The following is a 20726-nucleotide window of genomic DNA, read 5'->3' as shown; positions in this document are numbered from 1 at the left end:
CCTTCAATATGTGACTCCCATTCACACTTTACGCTTCATGCAATTCTCGCAGATCAGAGAGCTATGTGGTAGGCTATCAAAAGGCTATAAGCATCCACAAAAATGACAGATGATACCAAACTGGTTGCTTAAGAGACTGATTGTTTGTTAATGTCCCTTTCACAAACATAGCCCTGCTCTTTAACTTACTTAATTGTTGTGTTGTATATTTTAAACCATTAATGATAACGTCAAGTCAATTAAATTGAGTGGTTCAACATTTTTGAAAAATATGCTTTCTTTTCGAGAGTTAGATGAGAAAATTGATACTACTCTCATGTCTGTACACTTAAAGGTGGGGTAGGTAAGTTTCAGAAACCGGCTCGAGTGCACTAAAATTTGAAAGTACACAGCCGAAAAGAATCCGCCCCTTCCTTCAGACTTCCTTAGAGCACCTCCTCCAACACACATGAACGCGCAATGCACGCCCAATGAGGGCACGAGATACATTTGTGTGTGCACAAGATGGAAGGCTGACAGACAGGGCGGCAATCCAATCCGTTTAGCCGGATTGGTCGTGCTTTTTACAGTATTACGGCTTCCACAGATGAAATTTTGTTATGGATTTTTTGTCAAAGCACTTAAGATATTCATTGCTATCGGGATGTTAAGAGCATTCCATGGAATATAACAACAAGTGTATCTCGAGCCGGTTTCTGAAACTTACCTACCCCACCTTTAATATTAAAGGTCCCCTATTATACTGTTTTTCATCAATATATTATAGGTCTGTGTTTGGATCATTATAGCATCCCATAAACCCCTCTGTTTCAAAGTGCTGATTCTCTGTCTGTTACTTTAGATGAAAATAAGGAGCCACTCCCCACGCCCCTCTGAGAGATATTTGGTTAAAATTAACACAATGGTGCTCTAGGAGGAGATTCAGGTGATACACTCTAAAAAATGCTCGGTTATTTCTATAAACACATTGCTGGGTTGATTTGGCTGGGTCATAACTATGGGTTATTTGGGTACTGTAAACACACTGGTGGGTTGTTCATGCTGGGTCAAAGGGGTTATTAGGGCTTCAATTGCAGTTGAACACCTGCCTGGGTTATATTTAACCCAGAGGTTGCTTTATTCATTTTCCCACTTCTGAATCATTCTGGAACCATCTTTTTGTCATTTCTCACAACACAAGGTATGTAACCTACATTTTATCACTATATTTGACCTATATTTAGATAATTATACAATTCTGTAACTTATTGAATCACTAGTAAGTGATTTTGAAAAACCACTACAACCACAACAGTGATTTTGAAAAACCACTACAACCATAACAGTGATTTTGCAAAACCACTAATCAGCCAGTGATTTCACAGAATCACCAGTGTTCTTGCATACTGTCAGACTGAACATTACAAGCTTCTGAAAGAAAATTGATTGTTTTAACTCAAACATTTAAAAAAGTTAATTCACCGCTAATTTTCTGATGAACTGATTTATTATTGTGTATACAGTGTTCAACCACTTTGGGTCATATTGGTAATATAGGTGGGGGGTGTTACCTTGGTTGGTGATTGGCTAATGGTTACACAAGCCAACAAATCGTTATGACATCATAAAGTGTCCAAAATCTGATCAGCTAATTTTCAGACAGGTTTTTATATAACTGGATCAGGACAAAAAGTGAGCAAATTATTTTTCCTGAAATGTTCCGAATGTCTGGACACTGAGGGGACACACGTTTATGTAAGACATGAACAAGTGGATTTTGCATAATAGGTGACCTTTAAGCTAGAATCATGAGTTGATTCGCTTACCTTAGCATTAAGACTGGAAGCTGGAGGAAACAGCTAGCCTGGCTCAGTCCAAAGTTAACTACATCTAAATTCGACAAATTAACACATTGAATCGTGTTTGTATATATCATTGACGAACATACATTTCAAAATGATAGTTGCTGTATTACCCTTTTTCTTTGAGTCCCACCTTTAAAAAGTAAATATAACTGTGCAACTATAAGTATTCCACATGGACATGAGTAGTGGATATAGGACAGGAATATTAACAGTTGGGAAATACAAGTTAAAACTGATTTATTTCCATGTATTCATGAGCGTGGTCATATATGAGCGTGTGTGTGTCTTTGCATGTTGGAGCTCCAGCAGTGAGCAGGTGGGGCAGAGCGCTCAGAGGTCTGGAGTCAGCAGCTGGCATAGCAGTGCAGTCAGCAGCTTTCAGCCTGGCGTCAGACTCCTACCAGCTAACCTCCTTTCACAGGCCGGGACCCTCACTGTCCCAAAGCGCGCTGAAGACAATGTTGTTTTCTCCGTTTGATCTGCCAGTAACATCGCATGAATGCACTCAGCCTCAAAACACCAGAAAAAGGAGGGTTTTCTTTTTATTTCATGTCATGCAACATTGCAGACCTTAAAAATAACTTGAGCTGAATAAACAGCTTCGATAGTTTGTTTGATGGAATAACTGATTGTTTAATCAGAGCACTCCTAGTTTCTGATAGGACAGACACCAGCTGGACTTATTGATGGAGATGCTCTCTCTTTGATATTTGGGAATTTATTATAATGGACAATTGATCTTGCGGAGTAAGCTTAATGACTTCTAGCTAATGGACCCTAAGTAGACATCAGCTAACGAAGTGGACAAAAATCAAATAGTCAGCTTTTAGTACACAGGCGTCTTATTTTTGTCTTATTTTTCCTCTGCTTTCCGTCCCCGCTCTGTCGCTCTCTTGTCTTACATGCTTGGTTTGTAGCTGTGAATGTCAGAGAGATACAATGAGTCTTTGTTTGGTTAACAGTTTAATCTCCTTTTAGTGTGGCTATTTAGGATTGAAAGATTGTTTAAGGAGAGAGAAGAACAGATTTGGGATAATGAGAAATATAAACAGAAGAGAGGAGTGAGATAGATGAGACAGCAGCACTGTGTTGTTTGTAATTGGTATTAATGAATCACTTAGGTGCTAGAACTTAATTAAAGTGAAGTTTATCCTGTTTTCCATGTTTTTATTGTACACAAATGTATACATTTATTTTTCTGATTTACACTTGTGTTGGAATAATTCAGTCAAATGTCAATTACCATGAACATGTGTAAGACATGCATGGTCACCAGAGGATACATCATACTGTACATACTTATGTCCAGTTAACATTAGAGTGTGAATTCACAGAGTGCATAGCTACAGTAGCATGTCTGTGGACTCTCAGTCTTGTTAATGAAGTACTTTGCACCTTCTTAAAGTCCTTAATTGAGTTATCAATCAAGTATTAATATTTGGGATACTATGACAAGCTTTACATTATGCGAAAGTTGAACGTTTCAATCCCTCTAGATCTAAACAGTGGGCCCTACAGGGGTGATCATGATACAATAAAAAAAATCAAGTGAAAAAACAGTTTAGGAATAAAATGATGTGAAAAATATCTGTAGAGCAAACAACTCTATCGTCTCACAATAAAAAAAATGCAATTGCCAAGATCTGCAGCATTTTGGTTTTAACAAGAACATAAACTGTAGATGTTTCTACAAATAACTACATAACATATATACCATGCTCTGTATGTGGCGTCACATCACTAACAAAGCACAGAATGCATACTGATGAAATGTTCAAGGCTACTCTCTAAGCTCTGCAAATAATATTGTTTTGCTCTCATAACATATCGTATAAAATATGCAACATGTTCATAAATTTGCCCTCATTTTAAAATGAATGATGCCAGTTTTCGGAGTACATTGACCATGTCCTGCTGGGAATGTAAATAGCCAGTCATAACTCCTCAATTTGATTGACATATTCAATGACTGTAAAAAGAAAATCCATATTGTGGCATATATTTACACCGCTTATACTGTATAGACCGATCCATCAGTTCGAATCTAGAGTGGTTAGAGTTTCCCTTTTCTTCTCCGCCTCTGCTCCTCTTTGATCCGCCTGTCCATCCTGATCACATTAATGCAAATGCAGAGAAGGAAATCCATCCCATGTTGATGATGCGGGTAGATGAGGGAAGACAGTGACAGGACGGCAGACGTGCGCTGGATGGACAGATCGATAGCCTCATTGATACTTCCCCCCGTCTCTTTCCCCACATCCTTATCCCCTCACTTTGCTCCCTGCTTCCCTTTCTCCTCACATATGATGCCTTCTTATTTTTTCCTCCTCCACTAATCTCTCCCTTGACTCCCATCTTGGCTTTCGTCTCTTTTCTTCTTGTCTCGTTTTAGCCTTGAGTCTAAAATAATCCTCTCCTCTTTTGCACCACACAATTCCTCATCTGTGACCTTACAGCATCTATCATTGTAAAGAATACAGTCAGTAATTACTTGCCCCAAATAATCTGATTTGAACATCCTAATTTTGGAGTCTTTCATAATATAAATCTAATTTATTTAGTACAACAGGCCCAGACTTAATTTACTTACATGAATTGTACAACAGCAGGGTCCACACCTTCACGTCAGAATATAAAGCAGACCATTCTTCTTACCTGTTAAAGCTTTCTGCAAAGCCTGACCCAGTTTGAAACAAGTTTGTTTCATTAGTGAAACATATCAGGAGCAGTGTATTTTATCAGTAGTGCACGCTCAGCCATGCAGACAGTCACGGTTGGCTCTTTCTTCAGAAGAGACTTCAAGGACGAACTGTGAAGAATGAACCGCTGTATCAGCTCAGCTGTGCTGTTGTGTGTGTCCTTGTGTGAGCATTTGCTCAGTGTGTCAGTGTGTTTCTGTGCACACTGTATGTTTTCTGATGTATCTGGAAGCTAAATCAGAAAGATGAGATAGTCAACATGTGTACAAAGCCTTCAGGAGTTCTTGTTTCTTGCATCCATCTTCATTTATATTATTTGTACAATTCTTTCATTCCCTCGTTCTTCAATTCCCAAGATCCTTTGCTTGCGCTGCTGGTAATAAACAAATAATCATTATTTGCTGTCTTTATGCCAGCTGTGTGTATGTGTGTGAATATGTGTCCAGACCTCTAGCACTTCAATGTAATAGGCAACAAATCACTTTTAACAGATGTAAAAGACAAGTATTTAAATACTTCAGTGCCTTCGACGAACTGCAGCTGAACCCCCCGGTGAGCAGAAGGTAGGGAAGTGGGAGGCTGGTGGCAAACAAAACTGATGGAGCAAGTGATACAAGGGGTTACATAAAAATGCAGTGAGCATGGTTTTATTTATTTATTGATTTGCATCAAATGTTGTCTTCGGGTCAAATCTGACCGATGTACTACTTTCATCAATCATAACTTCTGTGTTTTACATTCGATTGCATTAAGGCTTTATGATATCCTTCACAGTAGACATTTGAACATATAAAATTGCTGACCACCACTTTCATTGAATTTTGGATGATTTAGTCAACTTTGTAACACCCATGGTGTTCCCGGTCATAAAGAAAAGGAATTAGTAACCATCCGGATCAGATAAAACACACACAAAAACACCCACACCCACACACACACACACACACACACACACACACACACACACACACACACACACACACACACACACACACACACACACACACACACACACACACACACACACACACACACACACACACACACACACACACACATACTCTAGATGTGTGTGTCCCCTTATGTGCCCAATCCCCCCATGTGAATCACACCTGACACAAACACACACCCACACAGAACAATTTGACACATTTCCCGCTCTTATGTGCCCATCCACCCACATGGATCACACCTGGCACATGCAATACATGTTCAGTGTCTATTCTTTGTATATTTACTGCAGTTGTTCATGTATAACTGTAGTCTGATACAATATGTACAGTTTGAAAGGGTGTTAAATACAATTTGGTGATGATTAATGGTTTTTGTGTTAATGTAATAGCAGTTAAAATAGGACCGGTCAAATTTGACCGCGAACACCAAAGTAAGTGGGGGGGAAACTAAAACAATAGGAGGGTTAAAGTTCCCATGACATGCTTTTCCGGTTATTACCCGTCCCCTTGTGTGTTGTGCTTTTTATGCATGTAAACGGTCACAAACCCTCAAAGTACACCCTGTAGTGAGTAAAACTCTAACACAGAAAATACCTGTCTATGTTGCCCCAGAATGCCTCGTTGGAGATTTTTCTTTTTCCATTTTTTTCTTCCTGATCATAGTGACGTAACGCCGACCAAATGGACCAATTGGTCCAAATGAACCGTACACACACACTCACTCAGCCTTATCTTTTCTCAGCCGCAGCTCCGCGGATCTCCGCACACACGTGCTCAGGCTGAGTTCCGCGCTGTCTCGCAGACCCCACACAGCAACCAGGAAACGACACCAGTAATCCAGCTCACACTGTCCGCTCCTCGAGCCTCAAGCAGCGAGCCCCGCAATGTCCCGCCAACACGGCACTCAGCAACCAGGAAACGCCACCAGTAATCCAGCTCACACTGTCCGCTCCTCGAGCCTCGAGCAGCGAGCCCCGCAACGTCCCGCCAACACGGCACTCAGACCCCACGCAGCATTCTCATCTGTTTGTCATTACTGGTGTCATTTTCTGGTTTCTAACAAACGCCATTGTAACACATAAACACTGATGTTCCGCTGTAACGGTGGACTCATCAGAACAGAGTGGGCGAGCTGACCAATCAGAGCACAGTGGGCTCATAGGGAGGGTGGGGGGGGGGACAGGAGCTCCAACAAGGCGTGTAGGACAGAGAGTGAATAAACATACTAGACAGAGATGCTGTATGAGAAAACCAATGTGATTTTGGAACATTCAAATATATTCTAGTAGACCTCAACAATGGAATTATGATCAGTAGAAATGGCCATGTCATGGGACCTTTAAATCCACGATGTCCATTTTCCGTTATTTAAAGTTACTAGTGTAGGACTATGCTACGTCTAAATTGTGTATTTGTATTTACTCTCAGGGTAATGGTCCACACACCGAAAGGACAATAAATGTGGAAAACCAAGTTCTGGGGTTCAGGTGGGGTCAGGCCAGGGTCACGAGGGGCCATTGGGTCTTGCTTGAAGGGTCTGCCATTGAGGCGACTGAAGTGTCTTTGACCTTTTTAAACATTAAGCCTCAGTCAGCAATTTCACATAGCAATAGTAAGATTTGTCCCAACCAGGTGTCCCTGAAAGACTAAAATATCATGTGACAGAGAGGGAGTAATGTATGGCGGCAGGCTGGCTGATGCTCATTCATATTCTGGTCATGCTTTGCTGTGGCATTTCCTTTACTATTTCGATTTTAACTATGTAGTACATTTTTTAAATGAAATCTTTAGACTAATGAAATCATTAAGGATCAGATACACTTTCTATCAAATTTCAAAGGGTTATCGACTGACCAAACAAAAATGCAATTTTTGCAGTATTACATGTTGGAACAATTAGGAATAACCACAGGAAATAATAACCTGAGACATTTTGAGATGAATCAATTTCAATCAACTTTAGGTCTCAAAGAAAAAACTGCATCTGCATCTTGTTTTCTAAGCCTTGCTAATTGTTCATCCAAGTTTTAGTACTTAGACTAAATAAGTATATGTTGTAGAGCCGATGTCTTCCTTGGAAATGCCTTGACAGCAAAGCAGAGTATTGCACAGCTGGGCTTTAAGCAAAATGGTAAAACGATGCTAACATTGTCAATGCATATATTTGAGCTGATGCATGTTAGTAGCTCATGCTAGCATTTGCTAATTAGCACAACAAGCAAAGCTGGTGGGAATGTCACTAGTATTTTGTCATAAAAACTGCATGAATGTATGGAAACTACTCTTTATTATTTTGTATATTTCATATTTAGTTTAACAAGGGTTTCTCAAATACTCGTGAGAGTTGAGAAACTATTGCTCTTGCCCTACCCAACACTTCTCACGATAGTTGGAGAGATGCGCATCGTTGAGCTCCGGAGCGAAGAGTTTCGGCGTTTGGTCTATTTACTTAATTTAATAAAACATAGCCGAGATTAACAAATGTATGTTGATATCGGTTGATATCAGATGAGGAGAAAGTTGCCACCACAATCGGGGACTAGCAGCACTGTCAGAGTGGTAATTAGTACGCATATTGTATTTGTTTATGTTGTTTGTTTGTTTGCTAGCTTGATTCTGGCGGTGGCTGATACAGAGTTTCTTTAATAATGCTGTGAACTTTCACTATGCTAATGACAACTCGCTCTCTGTACTGAAAATCCGCTCTGACACCTTGTTGAAATTAGTTATAGTTTGCATATTCAACATTCACTGCGGTCCTCTTGGTTTCATGGACTGCAGTCAGGGGTTGGTTAGCTCAAATTCTCTTGGAGACAATCAATACGATTTTAATCAATTTGAATGACACAAAGCCAATATTCAATACCTCCATGCGAACTTGCCCATATTAATGAACATTATGCTAACATTTTTAAATACTGTTGTGTCAATAATCAATAACTTCCATATATTGTGACCCAGTGACTTCAAATTAATGCAGCATTGTAGTAGTACATTTGACGATAAATACACACACACACACACACACACACACACACACACACACACACACACACACACACACACACACACACACACACAAACACATTTTTTTATTGGATTTTAGTCCTTTCTCTATTTTATTTGAATATTGTTATGAAAGTACTGCAGTTTCATTGTTGTTGTTTTGAAATACCTTTCACGACATGTGACCCATAGGGACTCCAAATCAATACAGATTTGATGTACTACACTAGGAAAAAAACAGATACATTTAGCACAGCTATAACAAACATCCATGCATAGATCACATTCTGTGTGGACATATTTTCAAAATGGCCTTCGATCTAGAATATCCAAATATACCAGAGGTCCCTCCGGAGAATGGCCAAGCCTCAACTGCTCCCTCTCTTTCCTGTTTGCCTCCACTTCTTAATAGCTTTCCATTTAGACAGTGATGAATGTGTGAATGTTATCAGCGGAGTGAGAAAAGATGAGAAGGCCCGGCTATCGTCCTCAAGTGTGTGTCTTGGAGAAATGGAAAAAAAGAATCCAGCTATATGTGAATATGGGTTTGCTGAAAAACAAGTAACTCCATTTTCTGAATACCAGTGAATAGTTAGAAAAAAGCATGACTTGTTTTTTTACTGAACAACAAATATATGTGGCGTATGTGTATGCTGTGTGTGTGAGTGTGTGTACAGCACATACTGTACATCAATGCAATAGTGTGTTAGCTGAAATGTTTCAAAGGTGAACCGCTTCATTTTCAGGCAGACTGATAAAGGTCAGGCTGGCATTTTAAAGTTGTGCGACAGCAGCTTTGCCACAACAAGAACACAATATCAGTGACAAAGGAAATAACAAATCTAATGTACAGCGTTTCCTAGTTTCAAAAGAAAGCTATACCCTGTCCTCCTTTTTTTTGTCCATAAGAATAATTAGATTTCACCATCTTTATACTAATAATATTGTGAGACAGTCATTTACATCTAAGATAACAAGAAAGATGAACTTAAAAGCATCACATCTGTGTTAGAAAATGATGTCCTTTTATAATACAGATTTCAACATGTATACTGCAAACAGACTTTCAGATGTGTGACTGAAAACGTTAGACTTTAGTTGAAAAAGTGAGCAAGCCCATACTGTTTGATTGTTTTCCTCGAGTAATTCAGCAAAAACTGAGAAATAAAAGAGATTAAACCAAAAAACTAGTTTAAAGTTTAATCACAATTACCCAATCGTCCTTTTAACATTGCCTTGTGTTGCTTTAATGCATTTTATGTTTTTGTAAAGCACTTTGAATTGCCCTGTTGTTAAAAAGTGCTATATACATTAACATTCATTGACTGGACTTTATGCTACCATCTGCCTGCACTGTTAACAGTTATTGGGGCTCTTAGCAAACATTGTATTTTTTTAAGATCTGAAGAAACCAGCACCTTACCGTGGTAGAGAGGTTTGATTGCCCTGATGAACCTGGGGGCTGTGTTGTCTGGAACCTTGTGTTCCTGGTAGGATCTCCCATGGCAAATTGGTCTTAGGCAAGGGGCCAGACTAAGATTGGTTCAAAAGACCTCATGAAAGACAACACACGATGTGAGGATACCCGGCCCGGAGGAAGCCCGGGTTCCCCTTCTGGAGCCAGGCCCAGAAGAAGGACTTGTCGGCGAGCGTCTGGTGGCCGGGCTTGCCACGGAGCCCGGCCGGGCACAGCCGGAAAAGGCAACGTGGGCAACACCTCCGCTCCTCCTTATGCTTATGCACCAAACAGCAGTTCAGAGTATATGGCCTTCTTGGAGACCCTGGAAAGAATCCTGTATGGGGCTCCTGAAGGGGACTCTTTAATCTCGCTGGGAGACTTCAACGCACATGTGGGCAATGATGGAGACACAAGTGGAGGGGCGTGATTGGGAGGAACGGCCTCCCTGATCTGAACCGGAGTGGTGGTTTGTTACTGGACTTCTGTGCTAGTCATGGATTGGCCATAACAAACACCATGTTCGAACATAAGGATGCTCATAAGTGTACGTGGTACCAGAACACCCTAGGCAGAAGGTCCATGATCGATTTTGTTATCGCATCATCGGACCTGAGGCCGTATGTTTTGGACACTCGGGTAAAGAGAGGGGCGGAGTTGTCAACTGATCACCATCTGGTGGTGAGTTGGGTCGAGTGGCAGGGGAAGCCTCTGGACAGACCTGGTAAGCCCAAACGTGTAGTTCGGGTGAACTGGGAACGTCTGGAGGAGGCCCAAGTTCAGGAGGCCTTCAACTCACACCTCCGGCGGAGCTTTTCGGGCATTCCTGTGGAGATTGGGGACATTGAACCAGAGTGGGCGGTGTTCAAAGCCTCTATTGCAGAAGCCGCGGCGGGTAGATGTGGTCTCAAGGTCTTAGGTGCCTCAAGGGGCGGTAACCCTCAAACCTCCTGGTGGACACCGGTGGTCAGGGAAGCCGTCCGACTGAAGAAGGATGCCTTAGGGATTTGTTATCCCGGGGGACTCCAGAGGCAGTTGCAAGGTACCGACAGGCCCGAAGGGCAGCAGCCTCCGCCGTGGCCGAGGCAAAGCAGCGGGTGTGGGAGAAGTTCGTAGAAGACATGGAAAAGGACTTTCGGGCGGCACCAAAGTTGTTCTGGAAAACTGTCCGACACCTCAGGAGGGGGAAGCAGGGAACCATCCAAGCTGTGTACAGTAAGGATGGGACGTTGTTGACCTCAACTGATGGAGTGTTAGGGCGTTGGAAGGAACACTTTAAGGAACTCCTGAACCCGACTACTCCGCCCTCTATGTTAGAGGCAGAGCTGGAGTATGACGGGGGATCAACACCAATCTCCCGTGGGGAGGTCACTGAGGTTGGAGTGGCAGACCGGGGTGGTGGTTCCCCTTTTCAAAAAGGGGGATCAGAGGGTGTGTGCCAATTTACAGAGGCATCACTACTACCATCTTATATCTGCTCCCTGATCTCTCTGCGAATTGAAAGTACTTATTGCCTGAGATCGCATGCTGTGGTTTTATTAAATGTGCCAAGTGCTAGGACTGTCTTAGGGAAGAAAGCTTTTAGATGTGCAGCTCCACTAACATGGAACAGTCTGCAAAAAGAATGGAAAATTACCAAGCTAGTACCACTACATGTTTTTAAAGCTCGGTTGGATGCTACAAAATCAGATGCTGTTGGTACCTGTACTTGTGGTTAAATATGTAAATTGTAATCCCTGTACATTTTGCTGTATGATGTCCTTTTGTTGTTCTGTTGTTTATGTCTTCTTGTGGAACCTACTGCTGCAGGTCTCCCTTGAAAAAGAGATCATTGATCTCAATGGGATTTTACCTGGATAAATAAAGGTTTTGAATCACACTACTCAGCCTCCCCGGGACAGTTTACTCTAAGGTACTTGAAAGGAAGTTCAGGCCGATTGTCGAACCTCAGATTGAGGAGGAACAATGCGGATTCCGTCCTGGTCATGGAACGACGGATCAGCTTTTTACTCTTGCAAGGATCCTGGAGTGGGCCTGGGAGTACGATTTTCCGGTCTACATGTGTTTTGTAGACTTGGAGAAGGCGTATGACCGGGTTCCCAGGGAGTTACTGTGGGAGGTGCTGCAGGAGAGCTGTGTCCGGGTCCTCTGCAGTAAGTCAGGCCCATTTCAGGTGAGGGTTGGCCTCCGCCAGGGCTGCGCTTTGTCACCAATCCTGTTTGTAATATACATGGATAGGATTTCGAGGCGTAGTCATGGGGGAGGGGGTCTGCAGTTCGGTGGACTAAGGATTGCACCACTGCTTTTTTGCAGATGATGTGGTTGTAATGGCTTCATCAGTCTGCGACCTTCAGCTCTCACTGGATCGGTTCGCAACCGAGTGTGAAGCGGCTGGAATGAGGATCAGCACCTCCAAATCTGAGGCCATGGTTCTCAGCAGGAAACCGATGTCCACTTCAAGTAGGGAATGAGTCCTTACCCCAAGTGAAGGAGTTCAAGTATATCAGGGTCTTGTTCTCGAGTGAGGGAACAATGGAGCGTGAGATGGGCCGGAGAATCGGAGCAGCGGGAGCGGTACTGCAGTCGCTTTACCGCACCGTTGTGACGAAAAGAGAGCTGAGCCAGAAGGCAAAGCTCTCTGTCTACCGGGCCATTTTCGTTCCTACCCTCACCTATGGTCATGAAGGATGGGTCATGACCGAAAGAACGAGATTGCGGATACAAGCGCCCGAGATGGGTTTTCTCCGCAGGGTGGCTGTCGTTTCCCTTAGGGATAAGGTGAGAAGTTCAGTCATCTGAGCCAGTTGAGGTGGTTCGGGCACCTAGTAAGGATGCCACCTGGGCACCTCCCTAGGGAGGTGTTCCAGTCACGTCCAGCTGGGAAGAGACCGAGGGTAGACCTAGGACCAGGTGGAGGGATTATATCTCTTTGCTGGCCTGGGAGCGCCTTGGGATCCCCCAGTCAGAGCTGGCTGATGTGGCCAGGGAAAAGAAAGTTTGGGGCTCTCTGCTGGAACTGCTACCCCCGCGACCTGACCACGGATAAGCGGGAGAAGATGGATGGATGGAGTTAGAGGATATTATGTGATTCCAGTGACATAGCAACATATGCATTGGACAGCAAGTATACCATGTTAATATCTAAATAAAAATGTAAGATTATACTTTTGAAAGGAAATTGAAAACTACCATGACTCCATGGTCTTTGGGTTTCATAAAGTATTTTTCTCCGAATAGAAACCAAATAGTTCATCCATTATTTTAGGAACACTTTGCAAAGGAATACAGTTAACTTAAATGATGCTTTGTTGGCCATATGTCCTCAAATAAATAAGTAGCTAGACATCTCGTCTTGCTCTGCAGCCTGTCTCTCTCTCGCTCTCTCTTTCTCGCTCTGAGCCACTTAACACACCGGCTCGGATCAGATCAGATCCATTCACTCCACTGGGTTTAGAGCCATTAGCTAAATTAGAGACCAGACATTCAATTCACTGTCAGATATGTTGATCCGTTGGCTGCATTTCAAATGTCTACATTACAGTGCATCCAGCTTCTATACGGTGCAGTTTCTTCCTCCACTAACGGAGCCTTTTCACAGGTTATATCATATACTGACAGCATGAGGGATTCAACTCATTTTGTCGACATGCATGACCAAATTATGTGGCTCGGTTTTGGCTCCCGGATGGCTGTTTAAAAGTCTGCAAAACTGAAAGGAGCTAAGAGTAATGGCTATTGCAATTGTAGGAAATCTCAACTGGGACAAAGTCGAATCTCCGATTAGGAAAGTTGGGAGACCAAATCCAACCTGAAGAACATGTGTTTACTGCGTTGTGCATCAACCAAGTTGAAGTTGTAGTAACAATGTGTTTCTTAACAATTGTCATATTTGTTTCTCATGAAATCTGTGGGTATGTTTTCTGCAGTGTGTATCTGTGGAAAATACCAAGTAAATACGTTTCCTGACTTATTGTACTCTGGAATGTGGTCAACTCAGATGTGCTGCATTCCTAAGTCTGAATTCCAACGTACAAGGTAAATGTATTGCAGTAAAGTTTTATTCCTCCCTGTTAGCTGGAGCATATCATTGTTCAGCTCCTTTTATAAAGTGTGTAACCAACCAGCTCAGCAGAGGCCTCGTAACCCTCAGCACTGCTGTACCACAAGCAATCATTTGGCTGAAGGACTTTGCATTTGCTAAATGAAAGCTATACATCATGCTGTCACGACATGCTGTATAGTAAACACACGTGTCTCTTTTCCTGGACATCCATCTATCACACAGCACTCTAGATGTACAGTATTCATTGTGTGTAAAAACACTGGAGACATGCAAATACATATATTTACAAAATCAGGTTAACACATAGGCTGAATACACTAGATTCTCATATGCACTGACAACCATAACCCTCAGTAAGCACTGCAGTTAACCGTTATTTAAGAAATCTTTTCAGCTCTATTGTACACACTGTAAAGAAATGTACAGATCAGATGGTTGCTCGTCTAATCCTGAAAACCAGATTACAATATTAACCCTTAAGAGTTCAAAAGAACAACAGATTGCTCTCAAAACAAACAAACCCCCTTGACCACCACACACGTCATACTGCCAATGTGTACTGTTAACTACCAGAAGGTGGAACCTCTAGATTAGTAGATTAACACCGCTAAAAAATGCGATTATAGTATGATAAATATTGATCATATGCAGAGATGCCAAAAGTAAACACATCCTTTGCTCAAGTAGAAGTACAGATACTCGTGTTTAAAAATACTCTGGTAAAAGTAGAAGTACTGACTAAACTTCTTTACTCAAGTCAAAGTAAAAGTATGGGCTTCGAAATGTACTTAAGTAAAAAGTACCCATAACTACCAGCTGTTTTAAAGAGTAACTGACCTCCCTTTATATTAATAGAATAATAATGTCATTGTTAGCTAATGAATGTTTCGATGCTGAACAACGGCAAAATGACACATTTTTCATTGGTCCCTCTTGTTTAGAGAAGACCAGGAAATGATGGATACACGGATCATGTTAAAATCAATAGGCACGCAATGACTCTAAATAATAATGATCACGCCACCAAACACAGATTAAAACTAAAGTAACGAGCTTGTTTTGAAAATGTAAGAAGTAGAATGTGCAGGTATTTGTGTTACAAATGTAAGAAGTAAAAGTAAAAAGTCATCAGAAAAATTGTGGAGTAAAGTACTGATACCAGAAAAATGTACTTAAGTACAGTTACAAAGTATTTGTACTCCACTACTTCCCACCTCTAATCATATGTATTGATGTAATTATAGTCATGATATGGCTTATGATAAGAAATTCCTGATGCATGCAAACTACTTATGAACAGCTCTCTAACTCCAACTTTTATCTCATTTTGGTATTCCCACTGAATCATTTTTTTCTCTTCCTGTATTTCTGAGGAGTGATGCGAGCTGTTTCTGTCTCTCTCTGTGTATTCAGTGTGTGGCTGTGATCTGGTGCACTCTGGTTTCTTCCACCACTCCGGAGAGTACATCTGCACTGAGGACTACCAGCGGCTCCATGGGACCCAGTGTGACAGCTGCAGCCAGTACATCACTGGGGAGGTGGTCTCTGCCCTGGGGAGGACGTACCACCCACACTGCTTCGTGTGCAGCATCTGCAGGTAAACAAGTGTGTCTGGAGTCACAACATACTCCTCGTATTCAGAAACATCCTTTTAGTTGCTGTGTGAAATTATGATAGTACTTTATTGATCCCAATTTGGAAAATGTTTGTGTTGCAGCAGCATAAAAAGACATGGCATTGTACAATACAAATTAAAAGACAAGAAATAAACAAGAAAGTAGAAAATATACATGTTGAATTTACAAATGAACAATAACAAGATATAAAGCAAGGTATTATATTTACATGTATATTTACGTTTGTGACAGATGGAATATTAAATATTGGTAGACCTAATAAAGGTGGTAAAATACGATATATTGGAAATATAGTTTAGTTGGCGATGTTTGTAGAAGGAGTTTTGCATTCCAATGTTTGAATTTTTTAATAATCATTGTATTATTGAGTTTTATCATTTGGGGATTTTCTTGGCAAAGTTTTGCAACTCGTGACTACAACAACAACAAATGAGACTCTCGAGCTGTGGCATAATTACTTTGCAAGTCTGTTCACATCCCCATGAATACCACCAGTGCCCCATTACAATTAAAATGCTCCGATGTACGAGTTCTGCGGGCCACTTAATGTCTGTGTCTGTGTTGGGTTTCAGCGACAAGTGCACAGCGAAGCTGCTGCAGAGTCTGGACCGTGGGTGACCGTAAAGAAACGCTAATAAAACTTCTTATAGCTTATTAAAAGTAACAAATCAAAGATTAGTGCAGCGCTCCTTTGCCAGGGTTTGTCACAAAGTGCTTTACTGAAAATAAATGGGGACTGCAGAACCATGTTTTAAACACATAATTTACAATGAACCGTTGCTATTTCACTATTTAAAGAGGTTCGTCAGTGATTTAGCATCATACAGTTGTGGAGTTTGTGATTGTATGGACCCTTAAAACATCTTGATTATACACTTCCCACAATGCAACTTGATCGTGTCTTTAATTCGACACAACCTGCCTCTACATGAAATTGCCAGGTCTAAATTGTCCTTAGACTTTGGAAAGACATGACATAACTTTAACCGTTTATATAATATATAAAAAATAGTAGGAATTGTAATTGTTTTTTGTGTATCAGAAGAAGCAAACAGTAGATGAAAGATCACATCCAAGAGCAATTGATACAATTTGAATTACAAACAAATGGAATCACTTCATATGGAAGAAACGCTTAGTTATGTTTTAGATGGCTGGTCTCACTTTATTAATTATATATCATGTACATTTAGTTTTGGCTTCAGTTCAGTTCACTCAAAGCTGGAGGGAATATGATAAGTGGCTGGCAGACAAAGTGTGACTGTAAGCAGTACAGTAAATATATAAAGGCTATCAGTCACTCAGTGTGCGAGATGTAAAGATGGATCATTAGGCTTTAGTTTGTTTATAGTGACAGTTTTTGGAGTCATCCCATGAGTGTGTGTGTGTGTGTGTGTGTGTGTAAATAAGAACTGCATATACTGATATTGCAAATGATGCTCGTTTGAAAATGTCTGTCAGCAAATTGCTATAAAATTGTGTCTCTTAAATGAAGTTTTGTCCGTGCATCAAACGAACACACCAACACTTCTCTGATGTGTGTAAGTGTACAACTCTGACCAGAAGAGAGGCTTAAAACATAATAAAGCCGGGCAGTATTGACTTAAGTTATGAAGTTATATCTACAGGTATAGCAACGTCTGTTTACTTTTAACACAGTGGATGCATCATGGATTGTTATAAAATACCTTCTCTACCTTTTATAGATACATCCCAAGTGTTAAGTATAGCCGATCACCAAAGAAGAAATCTAGAAAAATCTTCAATTATATATGAGAAAATACATCTGCATTAATAAAATGAATTATACCATCAACGATTTGGGAATTGTTAGGTCTTCAAGCGGATTTGCTTTCCAAGAATCTGTTTGCTAAACTTAAGTTCAAGTGTTGAATACCCAAATGTAAAAAAAGAGAACAAACAAGCAGACCTTTTAGACAAAATGGACATATCTCAAATTCATCAATTTATGTCAAACAAGTATATAAACATGTGGTCCTGAATACAGGATGATCATTTATCAGGGTCTTAGCTTGCTTATTTTCTACCAGAAGAGTTTTGGAAATCTCCTGCTGACATATTTTTGTGTACAATGATAACAATGTGATTTATTGAGGCTGCATTGCAGGTGCACACCTTTGCCCTCACAGTGTGGCTACAGCTGAACCCTCGGGCTGAAAGGCATTACTGCATGTTTTGATTTATACTTTATTGCATCCTTGTATTAATAATTCAGTCAGGTATGATGAAATCATATTCTCTGTAAACTAGAGTGAATGTGCAATGTGTCACCAAATATGAGAAATAATATCAGGTGATGAGGAGATTGTTGTGTGGAACTCAGGGATTAGTTTGAAACTACTGATTTATTTGTTTAGGAAAAAGTCTGAAATATAATCGGGGGGATTATATTTCATCCCTGGATATTAAAGGTCTATTGATTTACTATACATTCTTCAGTTGGGAATTAGAGAAGCAATAAAAGTGGTGCTATGGGAGAAATTATGATTTCATTAAATGGGGCGAAGCCTGCGAGCTAGTTCAGGCAGTCAACTCGAGCACCAATGATACATTAACACGTGACGCACCTCGTCCCTCTTACAACCAACCAAACACATTCTCCTAAACATGCCGCTCTATTTAAGCTGCCAGGTCTTCCTGCCTCTGCCTCCTCGCTATGCTGCTGCTGCTGCTGCTGCTGTGTTCACTTGCTATTGCTACGTTCATGTTCCTGCTGCTGTGTTTCATGTTGCTGCTGCTTGCCTGCCCCACCACCACCCCAGCTCCACCCCAGCTTCCACCTGTAGGCTCGGGGGATAGTTATCTAATCATCACTCAATGTTCTTTGTAATCTGTGGAGTGATGAGGCCCGAGCCTAGACGCCAAACAAACTATATGCTGCTTATAATAAACATATTAAGAAACAAGTGAGTTGTCTGACTGAACTTAATTTAAATGTCAAAAGCAGACAAAATGCAATCTTGATCTCATGTCAAACAGCTTCTATTCATTACATTACATTGCATTTAGCTGACGCTTTTCAAGTGCTACTCAACTGGCTTTAGATAAGCCAGTCCTTTATTAGTATATAAGTGCTTTGTTAATAGTTCTATCGCTCGAAGTGGAGTCGAAAGAGATGAGTTTTCAGTCTGCGCCGGAAGATGTGCAAGCTATCTGCTGTCCTGATGTCAGTGGGGAGCTCATTCCACCATCTTGGAGCCAGGATAGCAAACCCACGTGTTTTTGCTGATGGGAACTTGGATCCCCCTCGCAGCGAGGGTGCAGCGAGTCGTTTGCCTGATGCAGAGCGTAGTGCGTAGTATTCTGTTCACATCCATTATGTTGGGATTACAAAATCAGTTCCATCTGTCAAAACGTCTGCAAATCAAACTGTTGTATCTTTCTGCACAGATAGATACTCTATCAGTACGGGTTGGGAGGTGACTTTTTCGTGAATTTGGCAACCTAACCTTAGTATAATTATATCTGCATAGCTCTACTGAAATACTGTGTGTTTCTTTCAGGAGTCCATTCCCAATTGGAGACAGGGTGACCTTCTGTGGGAAGAAGTGTGTGTGTCAGCAGTGCTCACACACTCTGAAAAGCGACAAGCCCGTCAAGGTTCACGGGCCAAGCTGTAAGAAACAAACACAGACGCACACACAAATATATGCACACACACAGCCCAATTGACTATAATTATACTGTAAAATCTACTCCTCTGATCCTTGCCAGCAGCCAATTAGATCCAATTTTGAGGCAATGCAGTGCATTCCTACATTGTGGAATAGATGTATTCCTTATCTCAAAGGCTTACTCACCACCTTTTAAGGCATCGGATGGTCTTCTCCAGCGAATTGTAGTGTTGTTTTCTTCTCCAACAAATAAGAGAAACTGCTGAAACCGGTAGCCCTCCAGCTTTTAGTAATAAAGTCTTCATTTTTCTTATCGTTTGTCAATAAATCCAATGAAAAGAGTGAAAACAACCCAGTTTTTGTCGGTCTCTCTAAACTTTCTAACTTCCTCTCACCGTCTGTGGTCCATAGTCCCTTGTTAGTAAAATAAAATAAACTGGGACAAAAATCAAATTAACTTCAGTCATCATTTTAATAGCAATATAGGAACACATAAGTGCACACAGTGTGGCTCATTGGTCTGTTTTTCTGTCTTTGGCGTAGAGGAATAATCAAGTGTTTGGTTGGTTTGTTTTATTTCATTCATGGGGTTTGATGAACATATGAAAAGTATAGCATAGCACCAGCGTTATCCTTTGATAAGCTGTGCAACCAACTAAAAAAAACGTGCATGCATCTTGGTCATTTAGTAACAAGCATCATCTGTTGCAATGATTTTAGGTCACCTCCTTATATTTATAACATTTAATTTAATTGTTGTCATCCAGCACGTACGGCTGAGGGTACAGCACAGGTTAATAAGCACCAGAAGAGTTTTACTGACCAGCAAATGCTGCAAAACATTTCTCACACACACACACACACACACACACACACACACACACACACACACACACACACACACACACACACCACACACACACACACACACACACACACACACACACACACACACACACACACACACACACACACACACACACACACACACACACACACACACACACACACACACACACACACACACACACACACACCACACACACACACACACACACACACACACACACACACACACACACACACACACACACACACACACACACACACACACACACACACACCACTACACACAGCACACACACACACACACACACACACACACACACACACACACACACACACACACACACACACACACACACACACACACACACACACACACACACACACACACACACACACACACACACACACACACACACACACACACACACACACACACACACACACACAGACACAGAAGGTGGCCTGCAGCTCCAGGTATTCTTTAGCCTGGTTCTGGTCGCTCCATCTGGCAAAGACAGTTTGACGATGAGGACAGGAATGAGGGATGAGGAGGAGAGAGGAAGGAGGAGAGGAGTGATGGGAGG

At 41.3% G+C, this 20726-nt stretch overlaps 1 protein-coding gene across 4 annotated transcripts in view; it reads left to right on the top strand.

The window, feature by feature from the left end:
- Positions 1–20726, top strand: part of LOC117540229 (actin-binding LIM protein 3-like) — a 63524-nt gene that overhangs the window by 5293 nt on the left and 37505 nt on the right. For all 4 annotated transcript variants that reach the window (XM_034206812.1, XM_034206811.1, XM_034206810.1 and 1 more), the window contains exons 3-4: positions 15435–15618; positions 19183–19295. In XM_034206812.1, the coding sequence (XP_034062703.1) occupies positions 15435–15618; positions 19183–19295 (297 nt within the window). The remainder of the gene's footprint in view (positions 1–15434; positions 15619–19182; positions 19296–20726) is intronic.

Source organism: Gymnodraco acuticeps, unplaced genomic scaffold, assembly GCF_902827175.1.
Source record: "Gymnodraco acuticeps unplaced genomic scaffold, fGymAcu1.1, whole genome shotgun sequence".
Taxonomy (NCBI): Eukaryota; Metazoa; Chordata; class Actinopteri; order Perciformes; family Bathydraconidae; genus Gymnodraco; species Gymnodraco acuticeps.
The sequence above is the reverse complement of the archived record's forward strand: the minus strand, read 5'-3'. Positions and strand labels throughout refer to the sequence as shown.